Below are 19,693 nucleotides of genomic sequence, written 5' to 3'. Positions count from 1 at the left end.
CACTCACCCACCCCACCCCACCCCTCCCCCGGGCCTATGACCTCCATCGAGGCCTTCACCTTTGCCAGCCAAGGCAGAGGCTAGGGGTGGGGTGAGGTTGGGGCATGGTTCCCAGGCCACCGTTTCCTGCCCAGTAACACAGCCCTCAAATAGCCAAGGCTGCAGGCCGAGAAATTCCTCACTAACAAGTTATCTCCTGGAGCTTGTTCCCTGAGCCTTTATTAAGAATGAACAGTTTTCAAGCCAATCCTTGACTTAAGGAAGACCAGGGACTGAAGAGAAGAGACAAGCTGCAAAGTTTGTTTATTAACCTGCTACACCCAAGGGAACATTTTTTTGAAAAGGTGAAATTCCTGACTACTCAAAAGAAAAAAAAAAAAAGCCTGTGGGAAATTTAATCACCAGCTGAACAAAAGTGAAAAACAAAGCCCTACCAATGAGGGTGTTGCCAAAGACAATGGGGCCCCTAAAGGAGATGCAATTGTCTCGAGATAACAGTCCCCCTGGGAATTCAGCTCACACTAAGTACTACATTATTGCTATATTAGCTGAGGAATCTTTGTTCACTGGGCAACTGGGCGCAGAACCATCTGTTACTGCCGCTGGGTTCCCCCAGCTTTGCAGACAGGGCATTTACATTTAAAGAGGAACCTCCGGGAAGGAAGAAGGGCGGTCTCTACCTCTCTGGAGCAAACACCTTTTTATACAGCCTGGGAGGGGAAGCTCTCCTTTCCTTGAAACCCAACTCCGCGATTGAAAGGAGATAGGCCACTTCAATAATGCACATGCACAGAGCCACGGCTGCTTCATCCTAAAGCCACGCACTGCCTGCTGTGGCTTTCACATTCTTGAGTTGGTAGATCTCGTAAAGCATCAAGAACAATGCCCAACTGTCTATAGGGCCCAATGGGGCTCAGCTTTCTTAAGGAAGCCCTTCTTTTTAAAAAATCTATGGAACCAGGACAAAAGCAGATATTCTGCACTGCATAATATTTAGCTTGAAATATACCACCACTTAAAAACAGACTGTGACCTGGACGGAAAATGTTTTAGATCATGACCTAGGTGAGGGGCTATAGTACTATATGGGCTTCCCTGGTGGCTCGGTGGTAAAGAATATTTGGCAAAACTAATACAATATTGTAAAGTTTAAAAATAAAATAAAATTTAAAAAAATAATAAATAGTACTCTTTAAAAAAAAAAAAAAAAAGAATCCACCTGCCGATGCAGCGCAGGTTCGATCCCTGGGTCAGGAAGATTTCCTGGAGAAGGAAATGACAACCCACTCCAGTATTCCTGCCTGGGAAATCCCATGGACAGAGGAGCCTGGTGGGCTAGAGTCCATGGGGTTGCAAAGAGATGGACATGACTGAGCAACTAAACAACAGCATAGTACTACTATATACCTAGGTCAAAATTCACGGAGGTGTGCACTTAAGAAGTATACACTCTCCTGTGTGTAACTATACCAAAATACATTTTTTTTTCAAGTACAGTACGTCCGTGTTACAATTAAGGAAATTGGGCATAAACCACTTGCCTTCAAGAACTGTAAAGTGTTCTGCTCTTATCCTTCCCTTCATCACCATCCACATCAAAAATCTCTCCTGAGAATTTTAAAGTTCAAGAACAAGAAAAACACAATTCTCCAACTCTCAACCAAGCCCGTGACTACAAATGCTTCCTGGATGTCCTATGAATCCAAGTATGAAGCACAGAGAAAGCACCTGTCACAGGCCAAGCCGTGCCAGCCACATATCACAGACAAAAGTCACAGTCTTTTTCTCATCTGGTCATGAGCCATCAAATTATGAGAGACATGATTGGGGCTTATAGCAACAGAGCTTTGAGTTTATTCTTCTGTTTTTGTTTGTTTTAACCCTATTTTTAAATAGGTCTTTCTAAACTCTGACCGAAGCGACTTAGCAGCTGCAGCAGCAAACTCTGCCTAACACTCTTGCTTCCTTGAAGCAGGTTAACCTGGTAAGGTGCAGGCCTCTAGCTGGGGCATTAGAGCAGCATTAAGTGGTTTCCTCAGGCAGTTCAGCAGATTTCAATTTGTACAACAGCATCGAGACGTGCGTGCCACAGGGGGGGTATCTCTAAGTGACCGTTTGAGTAATAACAGGCTTCACCATTACCGGATCATGACTTAGCGGTACAGTTCTTCCTTTGAACTACCAGGGAGGGTGAGCTGCCCGTCCCTGAGGAAAACAGGGTCAAATTAGCCTCCCACTAAGCTTCAAGAAAGGCTACCTGCCGAAACAGAGGCTCACTGCATAGATCATAGGGGGTCACCTTTACCCCCTCGCGCCCTCCAAGCGTCCTAAGCCCCGCAGACACGGCATTTCGGGAGCGCGGGGCCACCAAGCTGCGTCTACAGATAGACATCGAGAATCAGGATCGCCCAGCGAGCGCTTCCTGGACTGAGCCAGCCGAGAGCTCCAGTGATTTCCCTGGCCTGCCACCGAGACATTTAAGAAGTGAAATATGCCAACGGGGCCAGGAACCGGCACCTCTGGGATGGAGAGGGGACTGCCAATGAATGGGCAACGTCTATGCAAATGGTGCATTCGCAGGTGGGTCTTGCAGGCTCCCGGGCCCTCTGTGCTGTGCCAGCCTCACACCTGACCCGGTGCCAGGAATACAACCAGAGGCTCCGGTGGGTGTGCGATTCCGTGAGACATTAACAACTCCGCTCCGGAAGAACGGGGAGGGGGGCTCGGGGCGGATGTAGGACGCGGAGCAGGACTCCCGAAATGCGACGTCCACAAGGACTCCGGGGGCTCCCGCCTGCCGCGCCTCTGCGGCGCTTCTGCTCTCACTGCGCTTCCCCGGGCAGCGCCTGGAAGCGGCAGGAGCTGAGATTTGCGCGACTGGCGGGCAGGAGGGATGGAAGCGCAGGGCACCGCTTCCCGCCCCCGACACGCACAGCTAGACCGCAGTGTCCTCCCTACGCGCCCACCCTCGCCCGAGACTCCAGCGCCAAAGCGTCCGGGGGTCGCAGCTCGCTTGAGGCCCTGCCGGCTGACCGGGAGCAGCCGGCAAAAGAAAGCGAGGGGTGGGGGAGGCGAGACCAGACCTGTCGTCCTGGCGTGTGCGGGTCGGCGGCTCCGGGCTGCCCATACCAGGCCGCCCGCCCGCCCGCCGCGGGGTACCTACCTCGATCCACTTCTGCGCCTCGGAGAAGGCGGGCTCGGGGGGCGGCTCGGGCTGCAGGGGCTGGAGGGCTTCCAGACCGAGAACGGGACAAGCCATTTGCGAAGCCCCGCGTCCACGCGAGCGCCGGGCCGCCGGGATGAGGACGGCCGCCGCCGCCGCCGCCGCCGCCGCAGGAGCGCGCTCCCCGCCCCTTCCCGCCCGCCCGCTCTCCTCCCCGGCCCGCCCCGCCCCCGCGCGGCGCAGGTCCCGGAGGAGCGCCGCGCTGCCGCCGACCACGCCGCCGCAGCTGTTCCCCGCGCCGCCCGGCTCGGCCGCGCTGTGTGTCCCCGCGAGAGCGAGCGCCCGGGTGCTGGGAGCTCCCTCTCCACCCCACCCCACCCCCACCTCTGCGGGCTCCGCACCACCCCCTCCCGGGCGGGGGTGTCAGCCACCGACTAAAAATAACCGAGAGTGAGCGCTGAGTATCTCCCTCCCCTGCCCGCAACGCGACCCGGAGAGAGATTCGGCCAGCCGCCCCGCACGTCCCCGCGCCCCGCCGGCTGCGGAGGGGCCAGCAAGTCGGGCGGCACCTGGCAGACGCGCGGGCAGCGCGGCGCACGCGTCCCCGGGGGAGCCCGCGCTGCCGCAGCCGGGCAGTGGCCGCCCGCACCTGCCGCACCCCGCGCCAACCCTAGCTACGGAAGTGGGGGGAAAGAGGGGCAGCCCTCTGACCCCGTGCCAGGGATGTTCAGTCGCCTGATCTTTCTGTAAGATAAAGAAGATAAACGACCCTTTATAAACCTTTGTCTCTCTAGGCGAGCTACCTGTGTTGATTGATTTAACTCATCTTTATTGTGCACCTACTATGTGTCGGGACCACAAAGATGAAAAAAGAGAAGGGAAGGGAGGGGAGAGGTGGGGAGAGGAAGAACTGAGAAGTCTTGGCGCTCAAAATAATTACGTTCTACAGGAAATGGGATAAAAAAGAAGATAATGGTGGAGAGTAATACATGCTAAACAGATAGGAGAAGATAAACTATGACCTGGGAAGAGGATATTGCTAACTTCAGATTGCCTCTCCACCTTCACCTGGGAGGCTGACCTGTGGGTCCAGGCTCTGATAATGGGAGGGAGGGCAGGAGGTCAGCAGGCTGGAGGAGAGGGCCGTGGGGATGTTTTAGGTACCTCTTACTGCAGAAGGCTAGGGGATTGGCTGCTCTGCTCCACTCTGAGGAAGGTTGCAAGGCTGGGGCCCCTCCTTGAGTTCTCTGACAGTCCCCTGTCTCCTCTTTGTTGCACCGCACTTCCCCAGGCCCACTCCCCATTTCATTCTGGTGTCTGGCCTGCCCGCTCCCTGATAATTGTCTCTTTTACTTATTTAGCTGAGTGGGGGTCTTAGTTCCAGCAGGCAAGATCTTCGATCTTCTTCGTTGGGGTCATGTGAGCTCTTTAGTTGCAGTATATGGGATCTAGTTCCCTGACCAGGGATGAAACCCTGGCCCCTTGCATTTGGAGCACGAAGTCTTAGCCACTGGACCACCAGGGAAGTCCCTGATGGTCTCAATAAACTCTTCTCAGCCACCTTTATTTGAGCATGCCTTCTGTTATGCATGAGAACCCGACTGATGACCAAGGAAAGTTTTTCTGTCAAGATGACATGATGAGGTGACATGAATGAGAAAGATGTTAGCCATGCAAAAAACTGGAAAAACATTTCCAGATAGGTGCAAAGGCCTTCAGATAGAAATAAGTTTGGTGGAGGTCATAGGCCTACAGAAGACAGTGTGACTGGAGTGTGTTGAGGAAAGAATCAGGTGGGAAAAACAGCATGGGAGAGACGGGTGAGAAGCAGGGTGTCAGACCACAGTGGACAGAGCAAGAAGTCCATGGGTGTCTCAGCAGCTAAGTGTCTTCCCTGTTCAGAGTCCCAAGTTTCATCTTTGTCCAATTCTGCTGTTGTAATAGGGGGATGAAACAAAAAAGCAGACCTGAAATTCCACTGTTACTGGCTTTGGAGTCAGACAGGCTTCAGTTTATTTACTTTTAGAACACTTATATGGTGCTTGAATTGTGCCAGGCACTGTTTTAAGTGCATTACAAATAATTGACTAATTCATTCCCTATTCCAACCCTGTGAGATAGACTATTACCATTCCTAGGGGAAAAACAGGGGACAGAGAGGGGTGCCGCACAGCTGGTGAGCAGTGAAGCCCTGATTCAAGCCCAGACAGCCTGGCGCCAGATCTACTCTTAACTGCACACCAAGCCGCCTTACCAGTCCCAGTCCAGGCTCTGCCGCTTACAATACGTGCCTCAGTTTCCTCATCTCAAATGAGGTTGACATGGCAACATTTCAGCAAATCATTGTGAGGAGCAAACAGGAGTTCTGAATGTGAAAGAACCAAAACCGTGCCTGGCATGTAATTAGTGCTCAGCACAAGCCAGCTAACCAGAAAGAATGAGAGGGAGGAGAAATTATAAAAAAGAGTGAAGATGGCAAGCAGAGGAAAAGGGTTAGTAAAATACAGTCAGAAGGTGACCTTGTCTCCATGAAGAAACATGGTGAAGTGAATAATTGAGAAAATGATCCAGCACATTGCTACGAAATGCCCCTTTAGGCAGATGCCACTGCATGGAGTGACTAGGAGTTGGGAAAGCCCGATGACCCAAACGATGTAGCTGAATCCATGGAAAACAAGCATTAGGAGTAAACCCACCATATGTCTGAAGTATCTGCTATCACAATTGGTATTCAAACTAAAGCATATTTTTTTTTCTTTCAGTGCAAATACTTTTTAAGTCTTTTAAGGTTTATAATCACAAAGTAACATTTGTTTTTCCTGAATTCTATTACCAAAAACAAACTCACATAAGTTACCAAAGGACTTTAAGGACTTAAAACTATAATAGAATTCAAACCTAGTTCCATTATCAATAATACTTAAAAATCATTGCTAAGCACCTATTATGTGTAAGAGATTGTACTAGCATCAAATGAATCCACAAAGGGATTTCATTTCTGTATAGTCTATTTTTCATATATAAAAGTAATATGTTCCAGTCAAAAAAAAAATCTGAAAAATATAATGAAGAAAACTAATCTGGAAGAAACCCTACAATTCAGAAATCATTGCCACTATTTTGGGGATGTGAAGCAACATTTGATCAGAAAAAAAAAAACTGTAAGAAAATATACTGTATAATAAATGCCAAATTAGGGATATAAGGTATTTGAAGAGCATGGATTCTGATGGGGGAACAGATTTCTTAAAGTATCATTCACATACAATCCACCCACTTAGAGTGTATAGTTCAATGTTTTTTAGGTATATTCACAGAGTTGTGCAACCATCACCACATTAATTTTGGAGCATTTTAATCCCTCCAAAAAGAAACTGCATACCCTTTAGCAGTCATATCCCTAACCTCCCGTGTTCCCAAGACATGGCAACCACTAATCCACTTTCTGTCCCTATAATATTGATTATTCTGGAAATTTCAAATAAATGGAATCATACATTATGTGGTCCTCTATGTGTGGCTTCTTTCACTTGGCAGAATGTTTTCAGGGTTCATCCATGTGGCAGCATGTATCAGTACTTCATTCCTTTATACGGACAAATATTAGGTTGATGAAAAAGTAGTTGGGGTTTCAGACCATGAATTTTAAATCATTATAACTAGGCTAAAACACATCTTTATTAATCAAAATAGGAATGATTACAATCGACACATTTTTGCCAACAAGAAATAAGTTGTTTTATTCCCGTACCATAAAAAGTTCGTGTTTCAGGATTCCAGGAACTCTTGGAAAGCATTTTCTGCCTCCTGTTGGTTGTGGAAGCATTTTCCCTGCAAAAAGTTGCTGAGATGCTTGAAGTAGTAATAGTCAGTTAACAAGAAGCCAGGTGAATATGGCAGATGAGGCAAAACTTCATTGCCCAATTGGTTCAACTTTCGAAGCATTGGTTGTGCGACATGTGGTTAGTCGTTGTCATGGAAAAGAATAGAGCTCTTTCTGTTGACCAATGCTGGCTGCAAGCATTGCAGTTTTTGGTGTATCTTTTCAATTTGCTGAGCATACGTCTCAGATGTAATGGTTTCGCCAGGATTCAGAAAGCTGTAGAGGATCAGATGGGTACTAGACCACCAGCGACCTTGACCTTTTTTTGGTGCAAGTTCGGCTTTGGGAAGTGCTTTGGAGCTTCTTCTTGGTCCAACCGCTAAGCTGGTGGTCACCAGTTGTATAAAATACACTTTTTGTCACACTTCACAATCTAATGATGAAATGGTTTGTTGTTGTTGCATAGAATAAGAGAAGACGACACTTCAAAACTGTGATTTTTTTTGATTTGCAGTCAGCTCATGAGGCACCCACTTATCAAGCTTTTTCACCTTTCCAGTTTACCTCAAATGCCAAACAACCATAGAATGGTCAATGTTGAGTTTCGACAACTTTTCATGTAGTTGCAAGAGGATCAGCTTGGATGATCAGCTCAATTAATTGGTCATTGTCAACTTCCCGTGGCTGACCACTGCACTCCTCATCTTCAAGGCTCTCACCTCCTTGGCAAGACTTCTGGAACCACTGCTTGTTAGCAGTTGCTGGGCCAAATGCGTTGTTGATGTTGCAAGTTGTATCTGCTGCTTTATGACCTATTTGGAAATTGAATAAAAAGATTACTCAAATTCGCTTTTTGTCTAACATCCTCTCCATAGTCTAAAATAAATATAAAATAAACAGCAAGTAATGTCATTAGCAAAAAAAAAAAAACCATAATGCAAGAAAGTGAAAGTTGCTCAGTCATGTCTGACTCTTTGGGACCCCATGGACTATACAGTCCATGGAATTCTCCAGGCCAGAATACTGGAGTGGGTGGCCTTTCCCTTCTCCAGGGGATCTTCCCAAGGGATCTTCTCAGGGATCAAACTCAGGTCTTCCACATTGCAAGTGGATTCTTTACCACCTGAGCCACAAAGGAAGCCCATAATGCAAGAAATGCACATTAAAATTATGTATAACATAATCACATTTAGTCAAGAAGGTATTACAATGTCAAATGGCAAAGTTCAACAATGCAAAACTGCAATTACTTTTGCACCAACCTAATAATATGCCATTGTATGGCTATACCATATTTTGTATATCCATTCATCAGTTGATAGGCCCTTGGGTTGTTTCCATGTTTTGGTTATTATTAATAATGCTTCTATAAACATTCATGTACAAGTTTTTGTGTGGACATATGTTTTCATTTCTCTTGGGCATACGCCAGGAAGCAGAATTGCTGGGTTATTTGATAACTCTGTGTTTAAACTTTTTGGTAAACTACTGACTGTTTTCCAAAGTAGCTGCACCATTTTACATTCCCACCAGAAGTGTAAAAAACGGGTTGCACTTTTTCTACCTCCTTGCTAACACTTGTCATTTTCCAACTTTTTGATTACAGAGACTCTAGAGGGTGTGAAGTAGTATCTCACTGTGGTTTTAATTTGCATTTCCCTGATGACTAAATCACGACCAAGATAATCATGATGGTGTAATCACTCACCTAGAGCCAGACATCCTGGAATGTGAAGTCAAGTGGGCCTTAGAAAGCATCACTATGAACAAAGCTAGTGGAGGTGATGGAATTCCAGTTGAGCTATTGCAAATCCTGGAAGATGATGCTGTGAAAGTGCTGCACTCAATATGCCAACAAATTTGGAAAACTCAGCAGTGGCCACAGGACTGGAAAAGGTCAGTTTTCATTCCAATCCCAAAGCAAGACAATGCCAAAGAATGCTCAAACTACCACACAATTGCACTCATCTCACACACTAGTAAAGTAATGCTCAAAATTCTCCAAGCTAGGCTTCAGCCATACGTGAACCGTGAACTTCCAGATGTTCAAGCTGGTTTTAGAAAAGGCAGAGGAACCAGAGATCAAATTGCCAACATCCGCTGGATCATGGAAAAAGCAAGAGAGTTCCAGAAAGACATCTATTTCTGCTTTATTGACTATGCCAAAGCCTTTGACTGTGTGGATCACAATAAACTGTGGACAATTTTCTGAAAGAGATGGGAATCCAGACCACCTGACCGACAATCTGTATGCAGGTCAGGAAGCAACAGTTAGAACTGGACATGGAACAACAGACTGGTTCCAAATAGGAAAAGGAGTACATCAAGGCTGTATATTGTCACCCTGCTTATTTAACTTCTATTTGGAGTACATCATGAGAAACGCTGGACTGGAAGAAACACAAGCTGGAATCAAGATTGCCGGGAGAAATATCAATAACCTCAGATATGCAGATGACACCACCCTTATGGCAGAAAATGAAGAGGAACTGAAAGCTTCTTGATGAAAGTGAAAAAGGAGAGTGAAAGAGTTGGCTTAAAGCTCACCATTCAGAAAACGAAGATCATGGCATCCGGTCCCATCACTTCATGGGAAATAGATGGGGAAACAGTGGAAACAGTGTCAGACTTTATTTTTTGGTGCTCCAAAATCACTGCAGATGGTGATAGCAGCCATGAAATTAAAAGACGCTTACGCCTTGGAAGGAAAGTTATGACCAACCTTGATAGCATATTAAAAAGCAGAGACATTACTTTGCCAACAAAGGTCCGTCTAGTCAAGGCTATGGTTTTTCCTGTGGTCATGTATGGATGTGAGTGTTGGACTGTGAAGAAAGCTGAGTGCTGAAGAATTGATGCTTTTGAACTGTGGTGTTGGAGAAGACTCTTGAGAGTCCCTTGGACTGCAAGGAGATCCAACCAGTCCATTCTGAAGGAGATCAGTCTTCAGTGTTCTTTGGAAGGACTGATGCTGAAGCTGAAACTCCTGTGCTTTGGCCACCTCATGTGAAGAGCTGACTCATTGGACAAGAGCCTGATGCTGGGAGGGATTGAGGGCAGGAGGAGAAGGGGACGACAGAGGATGAGATGGCTGGATGGCATCACCGACTCGATGAATGTGAGTTTGAGTGAACTCCAGGAGTTGGTGATAGACAGGGAGGCCTGGCATGCTGTGATTCATGGGGTCTGGCATGCTGTGATTCATGGGGTCTCGAAAAGTTGGACACAACTGAGTGACTCAACTGAACTGATGAACATAATGAACATCATTATGATGTTAAGCATCTTTTCTTGTACATAATGGCCATTTGGACATCTTCTCAGAAGAAATGTCTATTCAGATCTTTGTCCTTTTGTAAATTGAGTCATTTCTCTTTTTACTATTGAGTTATGAGCTCCTTATATATTTTAAGTAGGAGCCCCTTATTAGCCATATGATTTGCAAATATTTTCTTCCATTCTGTGTGTTAATATTTCACTTTCTTGAAGCTGTCCCTGAAAGCACAAAATTTTTTTAAATTTTGACAAAGGCCAATGCATCTATTTTTTCTCTTTGGTTGTTTGTGCTTTTAGTGTCATATCTAAGAAGCATTGCCTAATCCAAGGTCACAAAGATTTATGCCTGTGTTTTCTTCTAATAGTTTTATAGTCGTCATTCTTACATTTAGATACTTAATGCATTTTTAGTTATTCTTTGTAAGAGCATGGGTTTTGAGGTTGACCTTAGTATGACAGTCTGGGTCTTCTGAGAAGCAGACACTAAGATGGAATTAAAAGTACAAGAATTTTATTAGGGAAATGACTGTGAGAGAAAATGATAGAAAAGCAGTCAGAGCACAGTACAAGTCTGACCTCAGAGAAGAGAGGGAAAGGAAGGTCAGGTAGAAGCACTGTCATAGCTGCCTTTCAGCGAGGCCATTGGAAGATCCATGAACCAAAGTCAGCTTCCAAAAGAGTCATGGGTGCCCCAGAACAAGCCTGCCTTAGAGTCCCTGCTGTATCCCGGCTGAATTTAGTAATTGGCTGGGGGCAGCCCAGTGGGACGTGCTGTTCAATGCTAATATGGCGGTGGACTTCAGAGCACAGCAACTGGGGCCCTTGGTCAGTTTAGCTCCCTGAAGGGCACATTTCATAGATGCCACATGTTATGTAGGTGAAAATGCTATTTCACTTCCTGGAGTCTCAGTTTTCTTGATAAAGCATCTGTTTCTTTGCTTAGCACTTAGTAACCAGGGGTTAATAATAGCTTTGATAATACTATGTATTAAAAAATATACCTATAAATATAAGCACATTTGCATACTCAGTTACTTCAGCCATGTTCAACTCTTTGCAACCCTATGGACTGTAGCCTGCCAGACTCTTCTGTCCATGGGATCCTCCATGCAAGTATACTGGAGTGGGTTGCCATTTCCTATCCTTATTAATATATACAATATGATCAATCAATTGGACAAAGACTAACTCTAAATTTCATTGTGAATAATACTTTGAACTATGGTTGGTGGTAAATAAATGTACTAAACGTCTCATCCTCCAAGATCTGACTTAAGTGTCACCTTTTTGATGACTTTCTTAGCCACCACGTCAAAAACTAGTCATCTCTTCTTCTGTGTTCCCATAATGTAGTGATTCTCAACGTAACAAAATAGATATGAGAATCGTTATGAAGGGTTTTGAAAAATAGTCCAAATTCATCATAGTTTGATTTTGAAAGCCATTTAAAAATAATGTGAATAACAATTTAATTTTTCAGATTATGACAGGCTAACTTTCTCACTCATTACAAAACTCATATAAATGCCACACAAAATATTTTTTTAATTTTTTACATGAATGGTTGAGCTCAAAAGAAGTTCTCAGGGATGCAAAATGGAGAAGAAGCAGAAAACTAGAGCAGTGAGCTTGTGAATTAGCTCTCAACTGTTCTGTGGAGAGACCTAGTAACTGTGGTTTCCAGCGGTTGCTAGACTAGTCTAGTGGGTTGCTAGACTCAGAATCCTAGGGCTGGGGTTTTACTCCTATATTTCCAGGCCCTGGATCTATGCTATGTAAAAAAAAAAAAATGAAACTGAGTAGCAACACACACATTCTCACATACACACACACACACGTGAAATACTCCTGCAGAGGAAATACAGACCAGAAAATATTCCACTATCACCATCGCCATAGAAGGAGACAATAAGGAAGCTCCTTCGTCTTGACCTCGCCTCTGGGTGGGAGGTGGGTGAACCTCCCCTGAGAATGTGTAAACAAAGACCTGATCCACTTTTTGGACAACTTACACATGATCTGTGACCTCCCATGCTTAGAAATTAACTTAGAATTAGGTCCAGGACCTTTTGGGTACCTAGAAGATGCAAATGTAAAATCCTTCCAGAAGATATGCCCTCCTTCCAAGGCTCACAGGATCCCCCAGACAAACTCTGCTGAAATGGAGCTTACCATCTAAAAGTACAAAATGCATGCAAAAACCATGCAATCTAAACGAAACTCAAGAGACTCAACAAAGAACTGATTAGGCTCCCCAGAACAACCAGAAAAATAAAGTTGTAAATGTAAAACTCAAAAGATGTGTTACAGTACAGATTAGACACAGTGAAAAGAGAATTTGTGAACTAGAATATGGATCTTTAGGGGAATTCCCTGGTGGTCCAGCAGTTTAGACTCTGTGCTTCGAATGCAGGGGACACAGATTCAGTCCCTGGTTGGGGAACTAAATCCCACATGCCTCGAGGCAGCTTAGCCAAAAAAAAAAAAAAAGTGTAGAAGAAGAATCTTTAGAAATTATACGGAACGAAACGTAGGAAAATAGGAAAAGGTGCTAACAGAATATGAATATTCCATAAAACAGTTCCTAGAAGAACAGAATGGAGGAGAGCCAAAAGAGAATGGCTAGAATCCTATAGAAGTAATGAAGTATGTGAATCATCAGATCCAGAAAGTATAATGTGTCCAGGATAAAGTAGTATATTTCTTTTAAAAATACATTATTTAATAATGATGGAAAAACACTGAAATAGCTGCTTCTTTATACCTCTGCATAGCTCTACATATATAATGTTGTCCTGTGGTTAGATGTATTGTAGGAATCAGCTCTTTGAAACTGGCACTGTTGTGGCTTAGTATCAAGTGAGTGCTGAGTAAATGAATGAATGGCAATGGATAAATGTTATCTAGGACAAATAGTTTAAACCAATCCATAGTGAAGTCAAATACTTTTCTAACATATTCTTTTTTAATTTTTCAGGTGCACTTGTTTCACAAAATTCTAAGGGGATGTCATAAGAGAAATGTGAGTAAAAAAAAAAGTGCTAGTGACCTAGCACTTCTGAACTGTTGATTTTCTGGGTACTGGATAACTCTCCAAAATCTGGGGTCATGACATCCTTCTAATCTAAACTTCCTAATTTCTTTTAAAGTTTCTTCTCTTCCATTTTCTTCTTCGAGGACTTTTGTTGGAGTTGTTTCTCTTAGTGGTCCTCCATGTCTCATCTTTTCTCTTGTATTTTCCATCTCTTTGTCTTTGTGACTGATGTTCTGGTGACTTCTTGCCTTTTTTCTCGTCTTTCTATTGAATTTTTAATTTTAGTAAAGATAATTTTATCACTAAGAGTTTACTTGTGTTGAACATTGCTTTCTTTTAGCAAAATATTCTTGTTTGTAGCTATATTAATGTCTTAAACATGAATATATTAGAAATTAAATTTTTCTTTTGGGGTGATGGAAATGTTTTGCATCTTCATGGGTGGTGGTTATAAAGTTACCTAAACAGAAGTGAATGAGGTAAACACTTCAGATTTGTGCATTCTATTCTGTAAATTTTGCCTTTAAAAATAAAATGACTTAAATACTCTTCCAATCGACAGTTCTTATTAACAATTTTCCCATCAACATTCCTGTGGTAGCTATATATTGAGTTTTATATTACATTTGTCATCAGTATTTCATGTTAATTCAGCTGGAAATTTTAATCATAGAGATCTGGTAATGCTATAATTGAAATGATAACCAAAAAGGACCTACTATATAACACATGGAACTCTTCTCAATGTTATGGGGCGGCCTGGATGGGATGGGAGTTTGGGGGGAAATAGATACATGTATATGTATGGCAGAGTCCCTTCACTGCTCACCTGAAATTATCACAACATTGTTAATCAGCTATACCCCAATACAAAATAAAAAAGTTTTGTTTTGTTTTTTTTTTAAGAATAAAGGTGTGGAAGTCTCTGTTCTCAAAAAAAAAAAAAAAGAAGAAGAAGAAGAAGAAAAATGTACCGTGTAGGGGCTTCCCAAGTGGCTCAGTGGTAAAGAATCCATCTGCCAATGCAGGAGTCATGGGTTTGATCCCCGATCCAGAAAAATCCCACGTGGCAGGGAGCAACTAAGCCCAAGAGCCACAACTACTGAGCCTGTGCTCTAAAGCCCACAAGCCGAACTACTGAAGCCCATGCACCCTAGAGCCCATGCTCCACAGGAGAAGGCACAGCAATGAGAAGCCTGAGCACTGCAACCAGAGAGTAGCCCCACTTGCTGCAACCAGATAAAGCCCACACAGCAACAAAGACCCAGCACAGCCAAAAATAAAAAATAACAACTCTAAAAAAATGTACAGTGTGTTTATAATTGTATATGCTGCATTAGCAAAACTACTTCTGATAGGTTAGAACATCCAGTTTGACTAGAAGTCATTGAGAACCAAATCCTCCATCTATAACTTTATGAGTCTGATGATGGAAAGAATTTTCCACAGACTAACTCCTAGCTCCGTTTCCATCTTGTTTCTCCCCTACACGCACATCCCAGGGTGGCAGGCACCACGGGACGTGTCATCTCTCTCTCAATCCCTTTGTATCACAATGCTGAGTGATTGGCAGAGTGGGCAGCAGAAATATTACTGGAAGTTGTCCCTATCCCAGAACAACTGCCCACCCACATAAACATATCCCACTAAATCCATATTTAGTGTACCCCCAACTCAACTGCTCTTTACCCAGATCCCCAAATACCTGCAGCCATTTCCTTAGCACTCAATGGAGGGGAAGTCTCCGTGGAAAGTGACACAAGCCCTAACTATTGCAGTTAAAATCTCTTTTATAAATGTTACAAAAATATATGACCATGTAAACATTCTGAAGGCTCATCTCAGGGTCTTGGAAGAAGCCAATGTGAAAGAGGGAACACAAAGCTTAAACTCCCTCAGCCTCCCAGTTAATCCACTTCTGGATGTGAGACAGACGGAAGTGAAATGAACTCTCTTCAGTCATTAATTCCAAAATGCATAGTACTCTCCAGAGTTACTTATTCCTCACATATTAATTGAGTGCCTGGAAGTTCAGACAAAATATGTATTAATGATATTTTGTGTCCCTAAAAGAAAACATTGACAGAAAAATCACATTGATTTGAACATCTATTCTTTATAGGAAATGAAGATGGAAACAGTGATTTCTGCTTGTGATGGGCTCACTTAGCAAAGAATATAGTTTTTGTGCTGGAGAATGCCAACGCTTTTAATGGTTTTCGGATTTCAGCAGTTAAATCCTTATACTGTCTTTCTCAGATCTGATACTCACAGACACTTAAGTGTATTTAAGCATGTACCTGAGTATCATTTATAATCCTGTTACTAACTAAAGTTAAAGCACTTTAGGAGGGAATACTAAACATCTCTGCAGAGAATGGTAGAATAGTACAGTCCTTTCTAAAACTGTGCTGATGGGGAGCCTGTTTCCTATTCAGCTCAAATGCCAGGCAGTATGGCTGCTTCCTCTGTTCCCATGGAAACCGCAGCCTTGCTGAAGTTCAAGTTAATTTCTTACTGCCATCTGCCTGTTGAGCTACAGGGCTTTCTCTAGCTAATATCATGCAGAGGCCTGTTAGGAGAATGAAGTTTACTTAGGAACTCCCTGGGCTGTTCCAACAGGAGGTCAAGATTGAAAACAGATCCAGCTGAACCTCCGTGCAGCGTTCGCTAAAGGATGAAAGGAGTTAAAATATACTGTATGAGGTTTTATTTTAAAATTAACCTATGTTTAATACCAATTGACTAGATGGGACATTAAAGAGTTCACTTTACATTGGACCAAGTTTGTGTCATGATTTTTCATCCCTTTAAACTCTAAAATTGCCACATTCCTATGTGTTTCTTAAAAATGTTGATGATATCTCAAATCAAAGGTTACAGACTGGTGACCAGTGATTCAGCTCTGGCCTGCAGACATGGTTTTTTGGCCCACACAGTGTTTTAAAACAATGCTTGAATTAGTTGCCAAATTCTAGAAATTAGGGAGACCCATGAGAGGGAAAAAAAAAAGTGCTCTGGATTTCCAACTTCTCTTTTAAAAACTTATAAGATGTGGCTGACTCTGCATTCCTGCATGGTCAAAGCCAAAGCGCAGTAATGGCTGCCCCTGGGAGGGGCGTGGCTCTCCCACTTGCCACAGTCCCTGTCACTCCTCCCCTTTCACACTTGCCTGCTTCATTCATTGGTAGTAGCTGTGTGGCCTCTACGACATTTGCATTCACAAGTCCTGCCTTAAATTCATGTAGTGCTCACTTCCTAACCCATCATGTACTGGTTCACAGAATACAGTATTTTTATCAGCCTAACACATAGCATGGGCTTCCCTGGAGGGTCAGTGATAAAAAATCTGCCTGTCAATGCAGGATACCCAGGTTCGATCCCTGGATCCAGAAGGTCCCTGTATTGGGAAGATCCTCTGAAGAAGGAAATGGCAACCATTCCAGCATTCTTGCCTGGGAAATTCCGTGGACAGAAGAACCTGGCAGGCTACAGTCCATGGGTCAGAAAGAGTCAGACATGACTCAGTGACTAAACAAGAACACGCAGGGTATCGAATAATCAATCCTTTTCACTCATCAATGATATCAGTCCCTTTTGTTTGCTTCTCTAGCTTAATTCTCTAGTAGAAATTACTTGATTTAAATAGTTTGCAATGCTGCCCATCAAGTATCAAGCAGAAGACTGTTCTCTACCAAAGAATGGTTATTAGTAAAAATCAGCTGTATTTGTTGTTTGCTTACTAAGTGGCATCACTGTACTTTATAGCAACTCCATACAGAGTCATCATAATGTTGTGTTTTACAGATGAGAGAACTGAGGTTTAGAAGGATCAATAATTTGCCAAAGTCATAACAGCTAATAGATAATAAATTCCAGCTTCACTCAGTTCTTTCTGATTCTAGAGTCTGCACATTAAACCACTATGGTTTATTTATCCTCATTTTAGGTAAGTGTATTCACCAAGAGTTTCAATTATTCCTGTATTTCTAAATCTGTTTTTAGAATATGTTCAGAATGGAAAAAAAAATTCTGTGACACAATCCTTTTCTTCTAGGAATATAGAATTTCAAAGAGAAGCATCATTGTTTTAGCAGGTTTCATTGCCTACACTCCTGGAGAAGGGCATGGCAGCCCACTCCAGTGTTCCTGTCTGGAGAATCCCCATGGACAGAAGAGCCTGGCAGGCTGCAGTCCAGGGGGTCACAAAGAGTCAGACATGACTGAGCGACTAAGCACATTGCCTACACTGCCCACAAACAAATAAATATGCAATAATAAATGTTATTTATTATTATATGTTAAACATACAGCATATAAGTTTAACAGTGTATGTTAAACATATAGCATATGTACAGTGTACATATATGTTAAACATGTGTACATGTATGTTAAACATATAGCATAATATATGTTTCTTAGAGGGAAATAGAAATACCTATGATAATGCATAGCACTGAAACAAGGAATAGCCAGAAGAAAAAGTATGCACGAAGAGACTTGGAAGTACATGAGAGTATGGTGCTTTGGGAAAGTTGAAAGGAATTGGCCTGAGCAAAGAATAAGAAGAGGCATTTCACAAAAGGATGAGTACAAATGGCCAATAACGTAAATGGATAACACTCTGAAATATTACCAGGTGTTTTTTAAATGTTTTTTATTTTATATTGGAGTATAGGCAATTAATAATGTTGTGAGAGTTTCCGATGGACAATAAAGGGACTCAGCCGTACTTAGCCATGTACCTATTCTCCCTCAAACTCCCCTCCCATCCAGGTTGCCACACAACATTAAGCAGAGTTCCCTGAGCTGTACATTAGGTTCTTATTGATTATCCATTTTAAATATAGCAGTGCATACATGTCCATCTCAAACTCCCTAACTATCCCTTCCCTCATCTTTCTCCCCCTGGTAACCAAAAGTTCTTTCTCTAAGTCTGTGAGTCTGTTTCTGTTTTATAAATAAGTTAATTTGTTTCATTTCTTTTTAGATTCCCCATATAAGGGATAGCATATGATGTCTCGCTCTGTCTAGCAGGTGTTTTTAAATGGGCATTTTACTTCCTCCCTTTCCCCTTCCTTCCCAGCATCTCAATAGCTCAGAGTTCCATACTGACGGCTTCAGGGAAGTGGTGGTGTGACTAGGCAGGCAGGTGGAGCCTCCAACAGCCTCATGATCCCTCTCACACGCCAGTTTGTCACAGGGCAGCACAATGCCTGTGTCCCAAAGGGGGCCTCAGAAATGGCAGAGTGGGGTGTCAGAACTGAAATCTCCTCCTGCATGGGAGTAAGGGACACCTTGACATCTTTTTGTCTGATCCATAGGGACTGATGACCAAAGACTAAGTAAAAATATAGCAATCTCATCCCAACAGATACTAGAGAGAAGTGGCATCCCCAGTCAGCTGCTGCTGCTGCTGCTAAGTCGCTTCAGTCGTGTCCGACTCTGTGCGACCCCATAGATGGCAGCCCACCAGGCTCCCTAGTCCCTGGGATTCTCCAGGCAAGAACACTGGAGTGGGTTGCCATTTCCTTCTCCAATGCATGAAAGTGAAAAGTGAAAGTGAAGTCGCTCAGTTGTGTCCGACTCCTATCGACCCCATGGACTGCAGCCTACCAGGCTCCTCCATCCATGGGATTTTCCAGGCAAGAGTACTGGAGTGGGGTGCCATCGCCTTCTCCATCCAGTCAGCTGGATACCCCCAAAACTCACGCCAGTACTCATACCTAACATCTTCACAGTTAGTCTCCTGGAGTTCAACTGTGATCCCAAGGAAAAGTGTGTGGACTAAGTTCCCATCTGCCCGGTGGAATGAGGCCCCAGAGACTGAGAAAATAGGCTGAGCACAGAGAAATAAAGAAGCAGTGCCTTCTGCACACCTGAACTGAGAAACGAGGGTCATAACATTTTTTAGAAATCAGTAATAATCACAGAAATACATATTATAATAAAATTCCACTTGCTTTGCCTATCAGATTGACAAATGCTAAATAGATTGATAGTTACTTTTGTCAGATTGTAGGGGACAGACATTCTCCCTGGTGAGAGAGTAAAACCAATATAAACACTGTTGACATACCCATTTTAGCACCACGGAACCATTGTAAGGAAATCACTGGACAGGCACTCAGTGCATAAAGAAGACTCATTTCACTGTTGCATGGGATAGTGAATAATTGTGACATATCCAATAAAAGTAGAGTTATTAAGTAAATTATAATAAATTATTAAAGTGGGACAACACATAGCCATTAACATAGTTGAGATAGTTCTCTACTTACTGACATATCCGATGCTTATAATATATAGTTAGAGAGAAAAGCAAATTTTCAAATAATATGTATATTATGATCAAATTCTTGAAACTATAGACTTTTGCTTGCATAGAAAAAAATCT

At 43.3% G+C, this 19,693-nt stretch overlaps 1 protein-coding gene and 1 long non-coding RNA gene across 14 annotated transcripts in view; one reads left to right on the top strand and one right to left on the bottom strand.

Annotated features, from left to right (window-relative positions):
• The window catches only part of LIMCH1 (LIM and calponin homology domains 1), a 351,768-nt gene extending 348,426 nt beyond the window's left edge, over nt 1-3,342 (bottom strand). For all 13 annotated transcript variants that reach the window (XM_027544363.1, XM_027544364.1, XM_027544365.1 and 10 more), the window contains exon 1: nt 3,164-3,342. In XM_027544363.1, coding sequence (XP_027400164.1) covers nt 3,164-3,259 — 96 coding nt within the window. In that variant the 5' untranslated portion in view covers nt 3,260-3,342. The remainder of the gene's footprint in view (nt 1-3,163) is intronic.
• On the top strand, nt 1,334-14,240 carry LOC113894238. Its single transcript, XR_003511521.1, has 3 exons — nt 1,334-2,580; nt 13,240-13,284; nt 14,203-14,240. It is a non-coding gene; the product is annotated as an uncharacterized LOC113894238 (long non-coding RNA).
• Nucleotides 14,241-19,693: the final 5,453 nt, after the last annotated feature.

This window comes from Bos indicus x Bos taurus, chromosome 6, assembly GCF_003369695.1.
Source record: "Bos indicus x Bos taurus breed Angus x Brahman F1 hybrid chromosome 6, Bos_hybrid_MaternalHap_v2.0, whole genome shotgun sequence".
Classification (NCBI taxonomy): domain Eukaryota; kingdom Metazoa; phylum Chordata; class Mammalia; order Artiodactyla; family Bovidae; genus Bos; species Bos indicus x Bos taurus.
The sequence above is the reverse complement of the archived record's forward strand: the minus strand, read 5'-3'. Positions and strand labels throughout refer to the sequence as shown.